The sequence below is a fragment of the Nyctereutes procyonoides genome, unplaced genomic scaffold (genome assembly GCF_905146905.1).
Source record: "Nyctereutes procyonoides isolate TBG_1078 unplaced genomic scaffold, NYPRO_anot_genome, whole genome shotgun sequence".
Classification (NCBI taxonomy): Eukaryota; Metazoa; Chordata; class Mammalia; order Carnivora; family Canidae; genus Nyctereutes; species Nyctereutes procyonoides.
The window spans coordinates 8,832,325-8,850,528 of NW_026575025.1; the positions used below are offsets into that span (position 1 = coordinate 8,832,325).

At 54.5% G+C, this 18,204-nt stretch overlaps 1 protein-coding gene and 1 long non-coding RNA gene across 2 annotated transcripts in view; one reads left to right on the top strand and one right to left on the bottom strand.

The window, feature by feature from the left end:
* Positions 1–7,666, bottom strand: part of LRP5 (LDL receptor related protein 5) — a 108,687-nt gene extending 101,021 nt beyond the window's left edge. The window contains exon 1 of the mRNA XM_055311371.1: positions 7,542–7,666. Coding sequence (XP_055167346.1) covers positions 7,542–7,605 — 64 coding nt within the window. The 5' untranslated portion in view covers positions 7,606–7,666. The remainder of the gene's footprint in view (positions 1–7,541) is intronic.
* LOC129500704 (uncharacterized) lies at positions 7,132–12,662 on the top strand. The gene is made up of 3 exons (XR_008662591.1): positions 7,132–7,220; positions 11,830–11,987; positions 12,184–12,662. It is a non-coding gene; the product is annotated as an uncharacterized LOC129500704 (long non-coding RNA).
* The last annotated feature ends 5,542 nt before the right edge of the window (positions 12,663–18,204 follow it).

Here is an 18,204-nt window from a genome sequence, read left to right on the forward strand (position 1 = left end):
AAGCATGAAAGACTAACTACAGATCAGAAGAAAAAACTGGAACAAATATAACAAAGAGTTACTGTCCATGCCCATAAACAGCTCCCACAAATCAATAAGAAAGATAAACAACTCCACAGAAAAATGGGCTAAGGACAATTTACAGAAAAAGAAATACAAATGGCCAAACAGCCAAGAAGCCAGTAATGAAGGAGGTGCAAATCAAAACGTGTTCTAATTTTTAAACAAACTGATGATTTAAGAACAATAAAGTCTGGTCATTGCCAGCACTGGAGAGGGCACAGGAAAACACATCCTTTCACAAATGCCTGGGAAGGTACAAACTGCTGCAGCCTCTTTGGAGGACTTGGTCAGGAGCTCGAGAAACTTACAAGCGGATATACTCTTGGACAAGGAACGAATCCTACAGAAATGCCTGTACACAAATGCATAGATATGCATGAACAAGGCAGTCACTGTGGCATGCCTTGTAATAATAATAATAATAATAATAATAATAATAAAGCCTGGTGGTGGATGGGGGGGTGGGGTAAGTGGGTGATGTGATGAGCACTGGCTATCATATGCAACTGATAAATTATTGAACACTACATCTGAAACCAATGAGGTACTATATGTGGGCTAACTGAGTTTAAATTAAAAAATAAAACAATAAAGCCTGGAAAAACTTCCATGCTGTTCCAGTAGATAAAAGCTATGAACTGTGGTAGATCCATATTATAAAACACTACTTAGGTTTTAAAAAGAATGAAAATCTGAAAGTAAAGATACAGAAAACATTTAAGATTCATTAGCAAGTAAAAAAGGCTACTGAATCACAGGTAAAGAGTGACTGGGTTTAGGTAAAAAATATGAACACAGTGTTCAAAACAATGTAATACATTTGTTACGATATGTATTAAAGGTCTGGTCATCTCTGAGGAGAGAAATAAAGTAGGCAAGAAACAAAGATGTCCATCCGCATGGAAATAAGAACCACAGTTAAGCAGAGCATATATATTCATGTATGTCTTGTATTTAAATATTTATGCATATTTATAAAAGAAAATGGCCAACTGGTAGGAGCAAAGATGCTCAACGTCATGAGCGTCCAGGAAAAAGCAAATCAAAACCATAATGAAGTATCAGTTCACATCTACTAGGATGGCTAGAACCAAAAAGAAAAGAAAAGAAAAGAAAAGAAAAGAAAAGAAAAGAAAAGAAAAGAAAAGAAAAGAAAAGAAAAGAAAAGAAAAGAAAAGAAAAGAAAAGAAAAGAAAAGAAGTGTTGACCAGGATGTGGAGACACTGGAATTCCAGGGCTGCTGCCGGCTGCATACAATCGTGCAGTTAGATGGATCTTCCAAAGAATCAAACACAGATGCACCATATGGTCCAGCAGCTCCACTTCCAGGCACATCCCCCAGAGTGAACACAGAGGCTCAGGGAGGTGCTCGCACACCCACATTCTCAGCAGCATTGTTCACAACAGCTAGCGGGGCAGGAGCCCCGGTGACAGGTACGTGGACAAACAAAACGTGCATTACCCATGCAGCAAAGTATCATTCAGCCATAAAAGGGAATGGAGTTCAGTCACACGCTGCAACTCGGATGGACCCGAAAACATTACGCTAAATGAAACAAGCCACACAAAAGGACAAATGCCGTGTGATTCCACGAAGAGGGGGTACGTACAACAGGCAGATTCGTGGCCATGGCAAAGTAAGAAGGCCACATCTGGGATGGAGCTGTAGAGAGGGAGAGATCATGGGGTTTGACTGCTCCACGGACACTGTTTCTGTTTCAGGCAATAAACAACCAGGGAGGGCAGCCCCGGTGGCGCAGCAGTTTGGTGCCGCCTGCAGCCTGGGGTGTGATCCTGGAGACCCGGGATCAAGTCCCACATCGGGCTCCCTGCATGGAGCCTGCTTCTCCCTCTGCCTGTGTCTCTACCTCTCTTTCTGTGTCTCTCATGAATGAATAAATAAAATCTTAAAAAATAAAAAAAACCTGGGGAAATAGTGGTACTGGTCGCACGCCATTGTGAATGCAATTAATGCCACTGAATCATACACTTAAAAGTAGGGGGGAAACAGGCAGAAATGGCAGAGCTGGGAGGACCATACTCCAGATCCGAGGATACAGGATTCCCAGGGGAAAGGGGAGCCCCAAGGACCCTGGGGAAGCCACACAGCCCAAGGAAACAGGAGCCGGGAGCAGCGGGGCCAGACAGTATGGCAGACAAGGTGCCTCTTACAGGAGCAGCCCTCCCAAAGACCTCTGAAGGGAGGAAAATGAAAGCCTCATCCTAGAAAATACCTCCAAGTTTAGGGCCAACCTGTTTCATTTTACAAAGAAGGAAACTGACGTTCATGGGAAGGAAGTGCACCCAGGACCTCAAGAGGGAGCCCGCAAGGGCCCAGTGTGTGTGCACCACTCTCTGGCTCTTCCAGGGACAGGAGCCTTACCATAGTTCCAAAGGGACACCTGAGACCCCAGAAAGCCTAAACTCTCCTCGTCTCCCTGAGCGGATCTTTGCTTTCCTTTAAGCACTAGAAAACTACTATGAGGCAATCTGAAAGCACTAAATTAAATACCAACAAATAAAGCAGCTAATACCCAGAGAGTACAGATCCCCACCCCAGCCCCACCTCAGATGTGACATCACCATGATAACCTTTCAAGGGGTCCATGGCAAGGGAGACCCTGAGCAAAGAGGGCACAGTGGACATGTGATTCTGGGCACAGACTGCATCTAGACCTGAGTTCCAGTGCTACTTGGCTGCTGTGAGGTGAGCACTCCCCTGGCAGGTGAGCAACAGGTGGGGCCTGGGGAGGGTTAACTGTCCACAGCCAGGTGGGTAAATGCTGGCCTGGGAGGCACACAGGAGATGGGGCTGCTTGGGGCTCAGAAGGGGCAGGATGGATGTATACAAGGGCCCAAGGTGGCTTAGGGGAGTAGGACACCCTTACTTACAGGGAAGTCAGCAGCCAGGTCTGCTCCTGATTGGAGCACCCCTTGGGGACAAGCTGGCGCCAAACCCAGGCCCCCATCAGGTCTCAGCACTCCTGCCCACCCCCCCACTGGGAAAGGTGTTCTCAACCTTGACTTTGATCATGCTCTCCAGCACTTTGAAAAGGTAACCTGGCTACCTAGGGCAGGACCTCTTGGTGTCCTTGGCACTGCAGCCTGTCTTGAGGGAAGAGCCTCCTGGCCCCTCCTCACGGACACTAGACACCCTCCTCACAAACCCCACAAGCTAATGCCACATCCCACTTCTGCCCATGTGGAATCTGAGGCCACAAGCTAGCAGACCATTCCCAGAGTTGAAGAGAAAGCAGGGACCAGCCAGGAACAGCAGGCAGGACCCAGGGAGTCAGCTCTTGGCCAGACCCGCAGCTGCCTTGACAGGTCAGTACTGGGACCCATGCTGTCCCCAGGACAGCCACCCCCCACCCCCACCCTGGGAGCCTGTCCCACAGCACATATACTACTGCTTTCTGAGCAAATGTGCCAGCAGGTCCTGCATACAGTGCCTCACTCCATCAGAGTCTCCCCATTTTGAGAGCCTGTTAAGTGACTGTCCAAGACGCCAAATAAGCCACAATGTCTCTCAGGGCTCTGGCAACACGAACCACAGCACTACAGCCCACCTCCCAGCATCCCTCCTCCTAGAGGCCAGCACCGGCCCTTAGCTTGTCCCCAGCCTCAGCCACCAGCTGTCACATCTCTGAACCGAGACACAGATCTAAGAACAAATCTGTTCGCTCTCAGCCCAGCTTAAAATGGCTTTCCTGTCCCAAACCCCACTCAGCACGGCCCATAGCCCGGGCCTGTTGAGAGGTCCCTAACCAAGATTGACCCATCGATGGGGTTGTTAAAGTGCACTCTATCCGATATACGATGGATATTGCTCAGCATTGAAAAGGAATGGAGCATAGACACATGCTACAGCATGGATGAATCTAGAAAACACTGACAGTGACATAAGGAGTCAGACACAAAAGGCCTACATATCATATAACTCCGTATACATGAAATGTCCAGAATAGGCAACTCCACTGAGACTGAAAGCAGACAGTGACAGGGGAATGGAAAGTTCTTGTCTAACGGGTGTGGGGTTTTATTTCAGGGAGACAGAAATGTTTGTAACTGGATTGAGCTGGTGGCGGCACAGCCTAGTCAATGTATTAAATGCCAATAAATTATATCCTTAAAAAAGATTAATTTTATATTACGTGATTTTCACTTCAATAAAAAAAAAATCAAGTTGACACCTTTCACCTAGGACAGACCTGACTCCAGCCTACATTTCCTATCCCTCTGACTAAATCCTTCCAGAAGCTCCCATTGCCTTCTGGATCACATCTAGACTCTACATGGCAATCTGGCCTCTTTCAGTGGAGAAGACCACCTGGTGGTTGAGGACAGGACTCTGGGACTGTGAGGGAGCGCCCCCAGGGTCCACCTCTCCCACAGCTGCATACTTAGCTTCTGTCTGCCTACCTTCCCCGTCTACACAGGACGCCCTGACAGCAAAAGCCCAGCCTCATCTGCCATTCTATCACCGCACTTCACATGGCACCAGGGGTACCAAAGAGTAACGGCAGCAATGATAAGATCTGATGGAGTGCCAGGCACGTGTTAACTCACTGGGCTAGTGATAGGAAGTATTATTATCCAATTTTACAGAAGAGAAAACCAAAGCACACAAGGTGGGCTCGGCTGCTCAAGCTCCTCCACATGGCAAGCACCAAGGCTGACGTTAGGCCCTGGTCCTCAGGCTCTGTCTGTACCCACTGCTAATCACCTCGAGACCCCACCAGGGTTGCAGCAATAAGTGAGTCAGGGCAGTGGACTAAATATCAGATGCTGAAAAAAAATCCAGCTTGTGTAAAAACGGCTTTTGGACCTCCAGGTCAAAAAGATCAAGGACCTTATTACACAACAGGCATTGCAGTTCGGCCACCACTGGTCCCCGCACCTGGGCCAGGGACGGTGCTAAGAGTTGTACACGCAGCAGTTCTTGCTCTTGAACTCTCTGGGGTAGGGGGGACCAGGTGAAGACATTGGACGCAGAAAAGCTAATCAAGTCATCCAAAGCCAAATAGCTCCTGAGCATGTAAAATCCAGGTTGGCCTGACCCCAGAGCTCCCCAATCTCAGCCCTGGCAAGCCCAAGCTGCAGGGCAGGCAGCCGTGCTGAGTCCTCACCTGACTGCACCCCCCCACCCCACCCCACCCCAGGGCAGTGCGCAAATTCTGCTAAATGCCTGAGCAGTGATACAGTGTAGCTGAGATTAAATGGGTTCCAAATGCCGCAGGATCTCCACAGCAAATGTGGGATCATACAGGTTGACCGGGGTAAATTCTTGGATTTGAACAGGGAGGGTCAAAAGCAGGTGGGCCCTGCTTTGAAAACAGGGGTTGGGGGACCTCTCTCAGTGGACTCCACACAGCACTTAATTATTAACTAAGCAGGACCCACCTGCCAGGCAGTGAGCCAGGCAGTAGGCATCTGCAGTAACCACCCTGGGAGGGAAGGGGGGGGGTCCCAGACAGGTGGTCCTGCAGCAAGTGCTATGAGGCCAGAGGGTAAGGAGGCCTGGGCCCGTGGAGCTGGGGAAGGCCATTCCCAGCACCAGGACCACTAAAACAAAGGCATTTCCGTGGGCTCACAGCTTCAAATTGCAACAGGAAGCAATCAGGAAAAATAATTAGCCACCAACTTACTGGCTCCACTCCGGACTAACGCATGAATCTAACACAGAAATCGGGGACATAACATATCAAGAACAGTCAAAATAGTTGTGCAGAAAGAGCCCTCCTTCTCCTTCCATTTTAGGACTGGGTAGCCACTTTAGCCAGTGCTCTAAAACCCTTGTGTTGACATGCTTCCTAATGTTAAAATAATCAACTCTATTTTTGCCTCCTACAGGACTGCACTCCACAGATGTGATTCCTTCTCATTAGGGGCTTGAACCACAAAACGACAGGCGTTCGACTCCAGCAACGTCACCCCAAAAGGTACAGGAAATCCAAAACTGTAACGAAGTGAAAAGCAACACAGCCGGCTGAGAAACCCCACCTTTAAAACAAACATCTTCCAAAAAAAAAAAAAAAAAAACTTTTGCCTCCGTGATCCAGGCATTTCCGGAAAGAAAAGAAGCAGCGTTGGCCTGAACTACCCAGATACTGTCATTGTTTTGTCATCACCTTGTTTTGCTAGTATCAGACGTGGCCGAGAAATGTAAACACGCTCCTGAGGGAGATAAATTTGGGGTGAAACCGCCAACATTCTCTAGGCTTGGGCTGGGAGGCAAAAGGACCTGAGGAAACGCTCCCCTCGACGCCCCCCAAACCTCAATGAAGGGGCTGCAGCACTGGGAATGTGACCACAGAGCCTGGCCAGGACACCTCCCTGCAATGTCCCAACTGGAAATATTCAGGGAGACAGCTGTTTGCCTTAAAGAGGCCCAGACAAAGGGACCTGAGCCACCCACCACCACCACCGCCGCCACCGCCACCGCCACCCCCCCCCCCAAAAAAATCTGCTACCAGCAGCAGAACAGCAGCCCGGGGAGCCCAGGGCTCTGTGGCCCTGTCCAGTCTGGCCAGCCACACTCCAGAAAAACAAAACACTCACGTCCAAACAGAATGATTTAGGTAGCAAGAGATTTGCTTCAAAACCACATGGCAATCTCCAAATTAAAAGAACATGTGTAGCGTTTCACGAGGCGCTTAGGTTTCCTGAGTCCTCCTGACCTCAACTCCACCCCTCGGGACACACCAAAAGTCGGAGAGAAAGGTGCCCGGCCCCCGAGCTCCCCGAGCTCCCCGCGGCCGTGCCCCAGGGCCGTGCCCCAGCGCGGCACACGCGCGCGTCCGACCGCGCCGTCGGCCCTCGCGGCGGCCCCACGCGCCCGCCCCCCGCGGGGACAGCGGCCCGGCGCCACGGCGGGGGCCCGCGGACACCTGGCAGGTGTCGGGCCGCCAGGAGACGCGGCAGCGCCACGGGCCAGGCCGCCCGCCGCCGCGACTCAGAACTTCCCCGCAACTTAAATCAGTTCCCGGGGCTGGCAGGCCCGCCGCGCGGCCATCGGAAGCGGGCGCGCCGGAGTCCCCGACGCAGGGCGGCGAGGCCTGCCCCCGGGCCAGAGTCCGCGCTGCGCGCCCGCCGCCGCCCGGAGCCACACGGTGCCGCGCGGCCGCACTTCGGGGCGCGCCCCGGGCCGCGGGCAGGTGAGGACCCGCCCGCGCCGCACCTGGCGGGGTCGGCGCCACCCGCACGCCCTCCGCGCCGGCTCGGGACGCGGGACGGGGACGGGGACGCGGGACGGGGGACGGGGGACGGGGGACGGGGCCCGGCCTTCCCGGGAGGGGCCCGGGCGGGCGAGACAAAGGGCCGGCGCGCGGCCCCCGGGCGGGGGCGGGGGCGGGGGCGGGGGGGGGCGCGGGGGGGCACCCGCGGCGCGCCCCGACTCGCCCCCAACTTGCGAAGTCGCTTCCGCGCGCCGCGCACTTGGCCGCCGGGCCATTGTCCCCGCGGCCCGCGCCACCTACCCGCGGCCGGGGCCAGGCTGCAGCACAGCGCGAGCAGCAGCAGCCGCGGCGGCGCCGCCTCCATGTTGTCCGGGGCCGGGCGGGCCCGCGCGCGCTCACTCGGGCTCCATGGCGCGGCGGCGGCGGCGGCGCGGCGGCGGCGGCGGCCGGCGGCGGCGGCGGCGGCTCCTCGCGCGGCTCCCGGCGCCTGCCGCCTCCCCCCTCGGGCGCCGGGGACCAGGACGGCGGGGGAGGAGGGACGAGGCGCGGGAGCGGAAGCCGCGCCGCGTCTCCGCCCCCCGCGCCGCCGCGCCCTCCCGCGGGCGCCCCCCGGAGCCGGCCCGCGGCGCTCCCCGCGCCCCCGCCCCCCCGCGGCGCTCCCCGGGGGCGCGGGGCGGGCGCCGGCCTGACAGCCCGCGGGGGCTCCGGGCCCGAGCGGGCCCCGGAAGCAGGTGTGTCACCTGTGGAGCAGCGCCGGAGCCGGCCGTCACCGACGGGGAAACTGAGGCACGGGGGGCGGGGCGTGGGAGGGGCACGCGACCGGGCAACTCTGGCGTCGGCAGCCGGTGCGCCCTCCCGCGACCGCAGCCGCTCTGGCAGGGTCCAGTGCTGGGGCGGCCCCAAGACACCTGTTCTCCCCGGTGAGGGCGCGCCCGAGGGCAGAGGAGGGCGACCACGATGTCAGCTGGAGGCAGCCACAGAAGCAGACGATGGGCAAAGGCAGGAGCTGCGGGGGCTGACAGTGGGGTGGGCTTGAGGCTATTTTCTTAGACTAAAGGTGATACCCTACATACTGGTTATAGCGCATGAACACTGAGCAGTAGACGCACTGTTCTTCCAGGTGCGCTTCCAGGCCGGCTGGCGGGAAAGCCCCTCTAGGATGGCAGACCTCACCCTTGGTCCCTAAAGCAGGCACGGAAGGGAGCCCGCCGCCCCCACCCCATCCTTCAGGTTCTGTGCCCAACTGAGCTGGTGGCTCAGCTCTGAACCCTCAGGGCACAGGAGGGCCTGGGAGGTGACAATGCACTGGCTCTTGAACTGGGGGCCCAAGCTCAAAACTCCAGCTCTGCTGCTTCCTAGAAGTAGGTGTGCCCTTGGGCAGGTCTAAATATAAACCTCTCCGGTAGTCTTTCCTCCCTTATAAGACAGGTAGGGCAATGCCTACCTCGCAGGCAGGTGCCAAGCTAGCTGTAACTCACACGAGCAGCCACATATGCCAGGATACCCACATTCTTCATAAATTTGTGACAGCTTGACCAAGCTACTGGTCAGGCAGGAGTCTCTGTCCTCCCGGTGCTTATGTTCTAGAGAAGGAGACAAAAACACAAGAGACAGGCAGATTTAAAAGAGAAAACGAAAAACACTGTTAACAGACAACAAGGGATGCCATGAAAAATGGATGGTGTTGAGCTGCAGTGTCTCAGGACATTGTGACTTTAGGGAGGTGAGGACTTTCTGGCTACAAATCAGGAACAGGCGCATGGTAGGGAGGGCAGTTCAGGTGGAGACAGCATTAAGGGTGAAGGCCCTGGGCAGAGGCCCTCCAGGATGCTGGGCTCGTGGGAGGAAGCCCGGAGGCCAAGGTATGCAGAGGCTGGGGTAGTGGGGGAGAGGGGCAGAGCTGCAGAGGGAGAAGCTAGCTGGGGCCACACATACAGACCCGGAAAAGGCGTCAAGAATTTATCCCAAAAGCAACAGGAAACCATCACGTGGTTTAAGTAGCAAGAGACCCTTGCTGTTTCCTCACGCAGGCCCCAGGCCCAGCTCCAGGAGCACATCCTGCTGCCTCTCCTGGGGCCAGATGCAGACTCCCAGTTCTTGTGGCCCCTCCACTACCAACACCTCCCAAACTACGTGGGTCTCCCACTTCCTGCCGTGACCCCCTTCAGCCACATTTCGCAGCATCCAGAATGAGCCTCTTGAAACAAGACAGATCCCATTCCCTCATCTGCTCAAGAATCTGCTATGACTCCCATCTCAGAAGAGAAGCAGAAGGCCTTAGGGCACCTAAAGGCCTGACCTGGCCACATCTCTCTTGTTTTTCTCTCCAACTTCTTAATGCACTGTCCTTTCTCTTCCTCACCCTGCCCCAGCCACAGAGTTCTCCTGGCTGGTCCTCAAACACACCAGGCACACTCCTGCCCCAGGGCCTTTGCGCTTGCTCTTCTCTCTGTTAGAACTCTTTTCCCCAGTTATCCATGTGATTTATTCCCTCACGTCTTCAGCTCCTCAGCCAGGCCTTCTCTGACGTCCTTTGAAAATAGTAAACTACACCCTCTCCATCACTCACCCCTACAAATACATCCTGCTCCATTTCTTTGTTTTACTTTTCTTCTTTGCTCTGACCAATATCTGACACACTGTCTACTTAACTTTTCTGCCCTCTGCTAGAATGGAAGCTCCAGAGGACAAAGATTTTCATTTGTTTTGTTCCCTGTGTATCCTCCCGAGTCTAGACTAGGGCCCAGGACACAGTAGGTGCTCAATAAAAGTTTGTTGAATGACAGAATGAAGCAAAGAGCTGATTTATGTTCATAAAAGGAGCATTCTGGCTGCTGAGTAGGGACAGGAGGACCAGAGAGAAGGGAGGATGTGGGAGACTGGTCTGCATATGGGTCCCATGGCAGCAACCAGAAGAGCTAGTGGCTTGGGCTGATGGGGTTGGGGAGCAAGAGGCTCACAAATGGCTAGAAGGAACCAGATACAGCATGCTTTGGGAAGATCTAATGGGACTTGCGGAGGGCACGGGGGAAGAGGGCCCAGGGGGGCCAGCTGTAGGGGCTTTGCTAAGGGGACATGTACAATAGCAGCTGGTCCAAAGTTCAAATCATGGTTCTAGATCTGAGAAGGAACATAGAGTGGCTGAAGACCCTATGCCCAGTTATACAGATGATTAAAAGGAAAATGAACCAAGAATAAAAGGACAGACAGACAGAGATTCTTTGTCCTCAAGGAGGGAGATGGGAAGCTTGACTCTTTTAGTGGGAGAATTCAGTCAACACGGAAGACACCATGGAGGTCAGGTGATGGCGGGCTGGCAGCAGCTCCAAGCATGCCCCACAGTTTCCTGTGAGGACTCTTGAGATGCCAGTGGTGGAGAAGCCACCAGAGACTCTCCCTCCCAAGAAAGGAAGGACTGAGCCCCAGGTCTCAAGGCATCAGAGCAAGATCTGAGCTTGCTTGACTCCTATCAGAACTTTGAGAAAAGTCGTTTACAGAGAACAGATGAGAACTAATCACGATTAGATCCTACAGGATTCCGACATCACAAGGGCAGTCATTTTTAGACTCCTCACTCACATAAGAAGCAACCGGAGAATGTGCTAAGCTCCCACTTCCCCAGAAGACTGCCTGTCACAGCTCATCACACCACCGACCTTTTCTTAGGCCTCACATTTGGAAGCGTTCACTCTCAATTCATCGCTCAGATGCAAGTTCCATCCCAGTGAGGTAACGGGGCTCGGCACCTGTCGGATCTAATCGTTTCCGGGGACAGGGGCTCAAATGGGGTCCCTGTAGGGCCCATCAGGGGATGGCATCTCAGCCCTGTGACACTTGGGGGAAGGTGTCTTTTTGGTTGCCCTCCCAAGCTAGGACATGCTGACTCTGTAGAGAGTTATTCTGGGCATAAGAGCCCTCCTGCCTGTCCGGCCTAGCCACTGTGATCAGAGGTGTGCACTGGCTACCCAGTGTCCCCAGGCTCTCTGGGCCACAAGCATCGTCCGGAGGGCTGCTCAGTAGAGGCGTGCAATGGGAATGTCACCGAGCTCGCCGGACCTCTCCCCTGCGCCACCTCCCAGCAACCTGCACCAGGGCCAGGCGAGGGCAGACGGCCACTGCTGCGAGGGGATGGGCAGTGGAAGGCTTGGATGGTAGCGGGCATGGTCACTGTGGAAGCTGCTGGGCTGTGAGGGACATGGGCCGGACTTTACTTCTCTGAGCCTGGGTGTCCTCAATCGTTAATATGACAATGGTGGTATCTGATCAACTTCTTACCTGTCGGTGCTGATGTGACCCTCCAGTAAGAGGAGACTCAGAAATGTGCTCTTTAGATATTAAAGTCCTGCCTGGATGTGAATTGTGATTAATATGGGCCCAGGACGGGGCAGGAGGATGGATGTGCCGGCACCCACTCAGTGTCACCTCCCCACCTCCCCTGCTGACCGTTGTCACCAACACTGACTTTCTGTAGCCTGAGTTCCAGCCCTGCTGATGGTTCAGCAGCTGTGTAAGTTGTATCCTTGGGGACCGTGTTCTTCATTGAGCCACACAGGTGTCTGATCCACCTTATTTTCTTTTTTTGCTGCAGATGAAGAAGCTGATGTTCCGGTTTCATTTTCCTTTTAAGGCACTTTAAAGACACCTGTAGTGGGTCAAATGGTGGCCCCCCAAAAGACATACCCATGTCCTAATCCCAAGAACCTGGGAATGTTAACTTACTTGGACCAAAGGTCTTTGCAGGTATCGGTAAGTTAAGGGTCAGGGGTGCCTGAGTGGCTCAGTGGTTGAGTGTCTGCCTTTGGCTCAGGCCGTGATCCCTGGGTCCTGGGATTGAGTCCTGCATCGGGCTCCCCAAGGGGAGCTTGCTTCTCCCTCTGCCTGTGTCTCTGCCCCTCTCTGTGTGTATCTCATAAATAAATAAATACAATCATTTTTTTTAAAGTTAAGGATCATAAGATGAGGAGATCATCCCGAATTATCTGGGTGGACCCCAAGTCCAGTGACAGTTGTCTTTATCCCGGAAAGACAGAGGGTGATTTGAGACAGAAGAGGAGGAGAAAAAAGGAGAAGCCCATGTGAAGACAGAGGCAGAGACAGGGCCATGAGCCAAGAAGTGCCCGGAGCCTCCAGAAGGTGGAAGAGGCACGAAGGATCCTGCCCCAGAGCCTCGGAAGGGAGTGCAGCCTTGCTGACATCTGCATCATGGACTCTGGCCTGCAGGCTACAAGAGAATACATTTCTGCTGTTTTAGGACGTCCAGTCTGTGGTTTGTTACAGCAGCCGCAGGCAATGAATATAGCCCCTAATTTTTTCCACCCCAGGGAAGGAACCTGAGGTCAGAGAGGTTTATCCGGGGTGCCATCCCCCAACTGTCTTTATACAATCAGGGCAAGGTCGAGGAGTGGCAACAGAGATGGTGTGCCTGCAAAGCCTAAAATGTTTGCTCTCTGGTCCTTTCCAGACACATTTTCCACCCGTGCTTTGGGGAGTCATATGGTAATGCCTGTCCTGGAAAAAATAAAGCAGGGGAAGATGGTCAAGGGGTACCAAGTTCCTAGGGTCGCCTCACTAGGAAGGCAACAGCCATGCAGGCACCTGGAAAAAGGGGAGGGAGGGAGCCTGCTGTCAGCAGGGAAGGCCAATGCAAAGGCCCAGAGGCACAGTGAGGGGCCAGTAGAGCGGAGGATAGAGAGCCAAGGTCAGAGAGGAGTGGGCCAGCTCTGCGGGGTCTGGAGGCCATCTCCTGTCTGAGTGAGACAGAGGCCAGGAGCAGAGGGAGCAGAGGATCTGATTTCCATGCTATGGAATCTCTCTGCTACTATGTGGGAAACAGACTGCAGGGGCAGGAGAACCAAACAGAGGCCAGTGGAGAGGCCATTGCAGGAGCCCAAGTTCAAAATGGTGGGAACGAGGCCGGCAGCGGTGAGAAGTGGTCGAGTTCTGGATCTCTCTGAGAGGAGAGAGGACACAGAGAGCATCGTCAAGGCTGAGAGGAGTCAAGGATGCTGTCAAAGCTTTTGGCCTGAGCACCTAGAGGCACGGCTACCATTCGCTGAGATTGTAAGGGTTGCTGAGTGAAAGGCAGGAGCCCCCCGGGTTCAGGGTGTGGTGTCCTGCCTTGAACTTGCCTAGCTACTAGACTTCCCAGGGGAGGGGTAGAACAGGCAGGGTCTGGGGTTCAGGGAGGAGGGTTGGGCTGGGCATAGAAAGGTGGGAATCTTCAGTGTGGAGGCCACAATCCTAGGGAAGCATCCAAGCAGAAAGGGGTTCAAGGCTACAGGTTGGGGTCTCCAAGCTTATAGGTGAGGGGACCAGAAGCCGGGGGGAAAAAAGTGAGTGGAGGGCCAGGGCCGAGTGTGGCTGCTGCCCAGACGGGTGGCCTGGGGATGGAGACTTGTCCCTACTCAGCAGATGGCTGGTTGCTGTGACCTTGAGAAGCCGTTCGGGAAGACGTGGCTCACATGCACCTGGCTCTGCCCTGGGACCAGGCACACAATGTACAGTCCATTGAACACCTAGAGGATTCCACTGATGGAGGCAGAAATCATTTGGGGCCATGCACCTGGGGGGAAACTGAGGCAGCTGCCACATCTCTCTGGTCCCTCTCAGGTGCAGTGAGGTCCTGGGGTCACTTCTGGGCCTCAAAACAGCACTGGTTAGCAGCTGCAATTCCAGTTCTGGTTTAATGACCCAATCCAAAGTTTATTCAGTCACTGCTTCTCCCTTCTTCCAGCTGGACTGGGCTGGGGGCAGGGGAGCCGCAGCAGGAGGGAGCTAGCTGGCCTCTGCTCTCCTGGAGCAGGGGGAGGAAAGGACATGGTGGCGGGAGAAGGCTGGGATGTGGGGGAGGAGGGACGGGCAGGCCTCCCTGTGACCAGACAGGGGGCCTGGAGGTTTGGGGATTCCAAATGTCAATTCTTTCCCTATCGAGCTCTTGGTGGGCATGCTGGCTATTTCTTAGATGCCATCTGACACTTGGACACGTGACTTTGCTTAGTTCCGTGGCCACCCAGGCAGCTATAGCAATGACCTTGCCCTTTATCAGGCATGGAGGAAGCACCAGACTCATGTGTTGGCCCCTCCAGCCAGACCCAGCTCCAGGGACATTCGTCCCCCTGGTTCCTCAGAGCCCCTTTTGTCAGGTCCTGATATGAAAGGGACCCACCCCAGAGCCTCTCTTTCTTCTCACTGTGTCTTCTCCTCTTTCATGCTCTCATGGTGGGCAGTGGGCTAATTAGGTGACCAGCCATCCCTGTTTGCCTGGCACTGGGTGTTCCCAGAACTCCGGACTTTCAGAGCTTAACCTGAGAAGGTCCCAGGCAAACAGGAATGAGTTGGTTGCCGTAGGGCTGGTAAAACCAAACTCCCCTCTGGCAGGCCCTGACCCCAAGCACTTTGCAGACCCAGGGCAAAAATATAAAGCAGGCCCTGCACTGTGCCTGCCACCTAAAAGTTGAAAAATCCCTCCTGAGCTCATCAATGTCATTTTTTGTTTAAGTAGAGGGATTTTCCTGAATACAAAGAGATGAAAGAGATATCCTGGCTGATGGTATCCTGTTTAAAAATAATTTTGATGACATTAAGAATTATGAACATTTATTTTATTTATTTATTTTTTAGAATTATGAGCATTTAAAAAAAGATTTTATGTATTTATTTGAGAGAGAGAGAGAGAGCATGAGCATGAACAGGGGGAGGGGCAGAGAGAGAGGGAGAAGCTGACTCCCCACTGAGCAGGGAGCCTGACTTGGGGCTGATCCTAGGACCCCAGGATCATGACCTGAGCTGAAGACAAGTGGATTGAGCCACCCAGGTGCCTCACGAGCATCATTTTTTTTTTTAGATGGGACAAACTATATGTAAGAGAATTCTCCTAGGAGATATCTTCCAAACTATTCAGTGGAGAAACACCGTATTGTCTGCAACTGTCCTCAATATTTATATTTTTGGCAAATGTGGAAAAACCTTAGCAAATTTAGAACCTAGGTAATAAAATTATGGGTGACCACTGAAAAAAAAAGTAATGAATTAGGTGCACAGACTATGGAACACGAGTGTTCTGTCCTCCTGGCTGGACAAACACACCTTCCTAACATCAGAAAGGCAGTGCCACATAGAACTTTTTGATTTCTTGGAGTTCTGCGTTGGAGCCTGGTAGCAAGAGTCAGGGGAGCTCACCTGACCTCTGCCACAGGAGACATCAGCAGGTGGGGGGATGGGCCTGGCCCCTGTGCTCTGTGCTGTCCCAGCAGGGATTCGGAGTCCAAGGTGGGGTGGGGGGCAGGGAACGTGTCTGCTGTGGGGGATGGGCAGGCTGGTGGGGGTGCAGTGGGGCTCCCCTAAAGCTTGGAGCCCCAGGCAGATGGCATTGTTTTGTTTGAAGCCTTCGATATCAGGCAAAACTGGGGTGGAAAGTCCCACGTGAACTCACCCCTCAGGAGAGACACCACCTCTCGGCACGGGTGTGGCTCCTGCCCAAAGTCACACAGCTGGAAAATGGCCAGGCTAAAATTTGAACCCAGGTCTCCCGGCTCTGCCGAGGCCCTCCTCCTGCCAGGCTGACCCCCTTCCTTGCACTGACCACTTCTCCTTCCCTGGGAACCCACCTCCTGCCAGGACCACTCCGGGCACCCCCCTCCTCCAGCTCTACCTGTTCAGCTTGCAAACCGAAGCATGAGTCTGCCCTCGTAAAAAAGCACAACCCAACCTCCCCATTCCCCTTCATTCTTTCCTCTCTGCTCCCCCCACAGCCCCCCCACCCCCGCCAAGCCTCTCCAACCCACCATCTACACTCACTGCCTCCTGTCCTCAGCCCCTGCTCATTCAATCCTGCCCCTGCCGAGATCTTCCCATTGCCAGCCCTAAAGGCCTTTCCTGCTGTATCTTGCTTCTGGATTCTGCAGCTTTCTCCACCCCAGGCCTCCTTCCTGTGCTTCCTTGAGTCCAACCCCCCTTCAGTGGTTCCCCTCTCCTGGGCCTAGCCTCTCCTGCCCACACACTGCCCTGCTCCAGGCATGGCCCGCCACTGTGCCACTTTTCTCCATCTCCAGGGCCAGCTTCAGGCCCCCCGGGCTCTCCCCCATGGCAGTCTGGCCATCGGCATAACCAGCCCGACGGTCCTGAAATGCCCATCTGACCATGGTCCTCCCTACACACAAATCCTCTATGGCTCCCCAGTGCCCGAGGGCTCCTGCTTCTGCCAGCTTCCAGGTTTGGAGCGTCCTCTCCTGCTGGCATCCATCCCCGGCCAGGCACAGATGCTCCAGACTGGTCACAATCCTCCCAGAGCCCTGGGTCTCTGGGCCTAGCTGCTGCCCTTCTGCAGACATGACATCAAGGTCACCTTTCACTGGGTGAAGCCTACAGGCTCAGATGGAGACAGAGGAAGGAGCAAAGAGAAAGTAAATACTGCAGAGACTCCGTGTGGGGGAGGCACATGCCAGCCATGGGCGAGGGTGAACCAGGTGAACTATGCCCTCACCGAGGGTCAGCTTGGACGGGCAGCCATGGAGGGGCTGGTTGTCTCTGGAAGGAGACAGGGTGCATGCATGAAATGGGGCCAAGAGCAGCTGGTTTCTGGGGTGCGGAGAGGAAGGGGATCTGTGGGTAGGCAGGCTGTAGGGCCAAGGACCCAGACAGGGGATCCCCCTAATGAGGGCTCTGCATTGTTGGAATATTGTGCACTGTGCCCTCAGGGATGCTTCGCTGTGGGGTGGGTCTCAACCCCTCCCTTCCTGCAGGACACACTCCTTCCCAGTAGAATCCTGGGATGTGGGCACTCCAGTAGCTGTGATGGGAAAGGAAGTCATGGAAGGCACACAGGACAGGAGGCTTTGCCTGAACAAGGTGGAGAAGGGTGCAGATCTCAGGGCTGTTTGTGGCTGAAGGCACGCTCAGGGGTCTTGTGTCCCTACAAGTCCCATGAAGTCCCCTCCCTCCCCCTGCAGAGGTCTTCAAAGCTGCAGCAGCACCCCTGGGCTCTGGTGGGTGTGGCCTCAGCCCTTATCAGGTACTGCAGGCAAGGGGAGAGCCTAAGGCTTGGGGTGTCTCCTGCCAGTGTTCCCTCCCAGGCTAGGATCACACATTCCTCCTGCTTTTCCAGAATTCTCCGACCAGAGATCACAGTGGGCAGAGGACAAGGGCACCCAACGCCTTCGATCTGCAGCCGGCTGAGCCCCTTGCCTCCTAACAGCCCTTCAAAGGCCTCATTTATGTCCATTTTACAGAGGGTGAAACTGAGGCCAGGGGCAAATGGGAGACATGACTGAGGTTCATCAGTGTGCAAAGGATGGAGCTGCAGACTCCGTGATTCCTTCTCTACACAAAGCTCTGTGTCCCTTCTGGGGAGAAGAAGCTGAGGTCCCGGAGGGTTGACTCAGGCATCTCCACGCTCTGGGCGCTCCGGGTCCTCGGGCTTGCGGTAAGCCATGCGGCCAGAAGGGGGCAGCAGCAGCCTGCCCTGCCTGGCTCTGCCTGGCTCTGCCTGGCGCTTGCGGAACCCAAGAAATCGCTCTCAGCGAAGCGGAGCTCCCCCTTTGTCAAGATAGGAGGAAGGAAAGCAGGCTCCCCGATCCGTGAACACGGTTGGAATGCCCGCTTGGGCGAGTGGTTGAACCTGCCCCCCCCCACCCGGGGGTCCTCAGTTTTCTAATGGGTGCTAATGGTGATAATAGTAGCTGCTGGCTTGGCTGTGTTGGGGATTAAGATAGTGGGTAGTGAGACCTGGAAAAATCTTGCCTGAACATCTAAGGTTCACGTTAGTTACTTAAAGGGGTTTGGTGGGAAGAATCCTCAAAAGGGAAAAAAGAAAGGTACCCAGGTAGCATGCATAAAATGTTACTGGCAGGGTCCTGAGGGCCCCCAGGCAGGGTCAGCAGCAAGGACCAGGGCTAGGCTTCTGCATGTGCCTGGAGGAGGGATCCTGGGCATACAGGCTGGGACCTCATAACACCTGGGCAGGTGC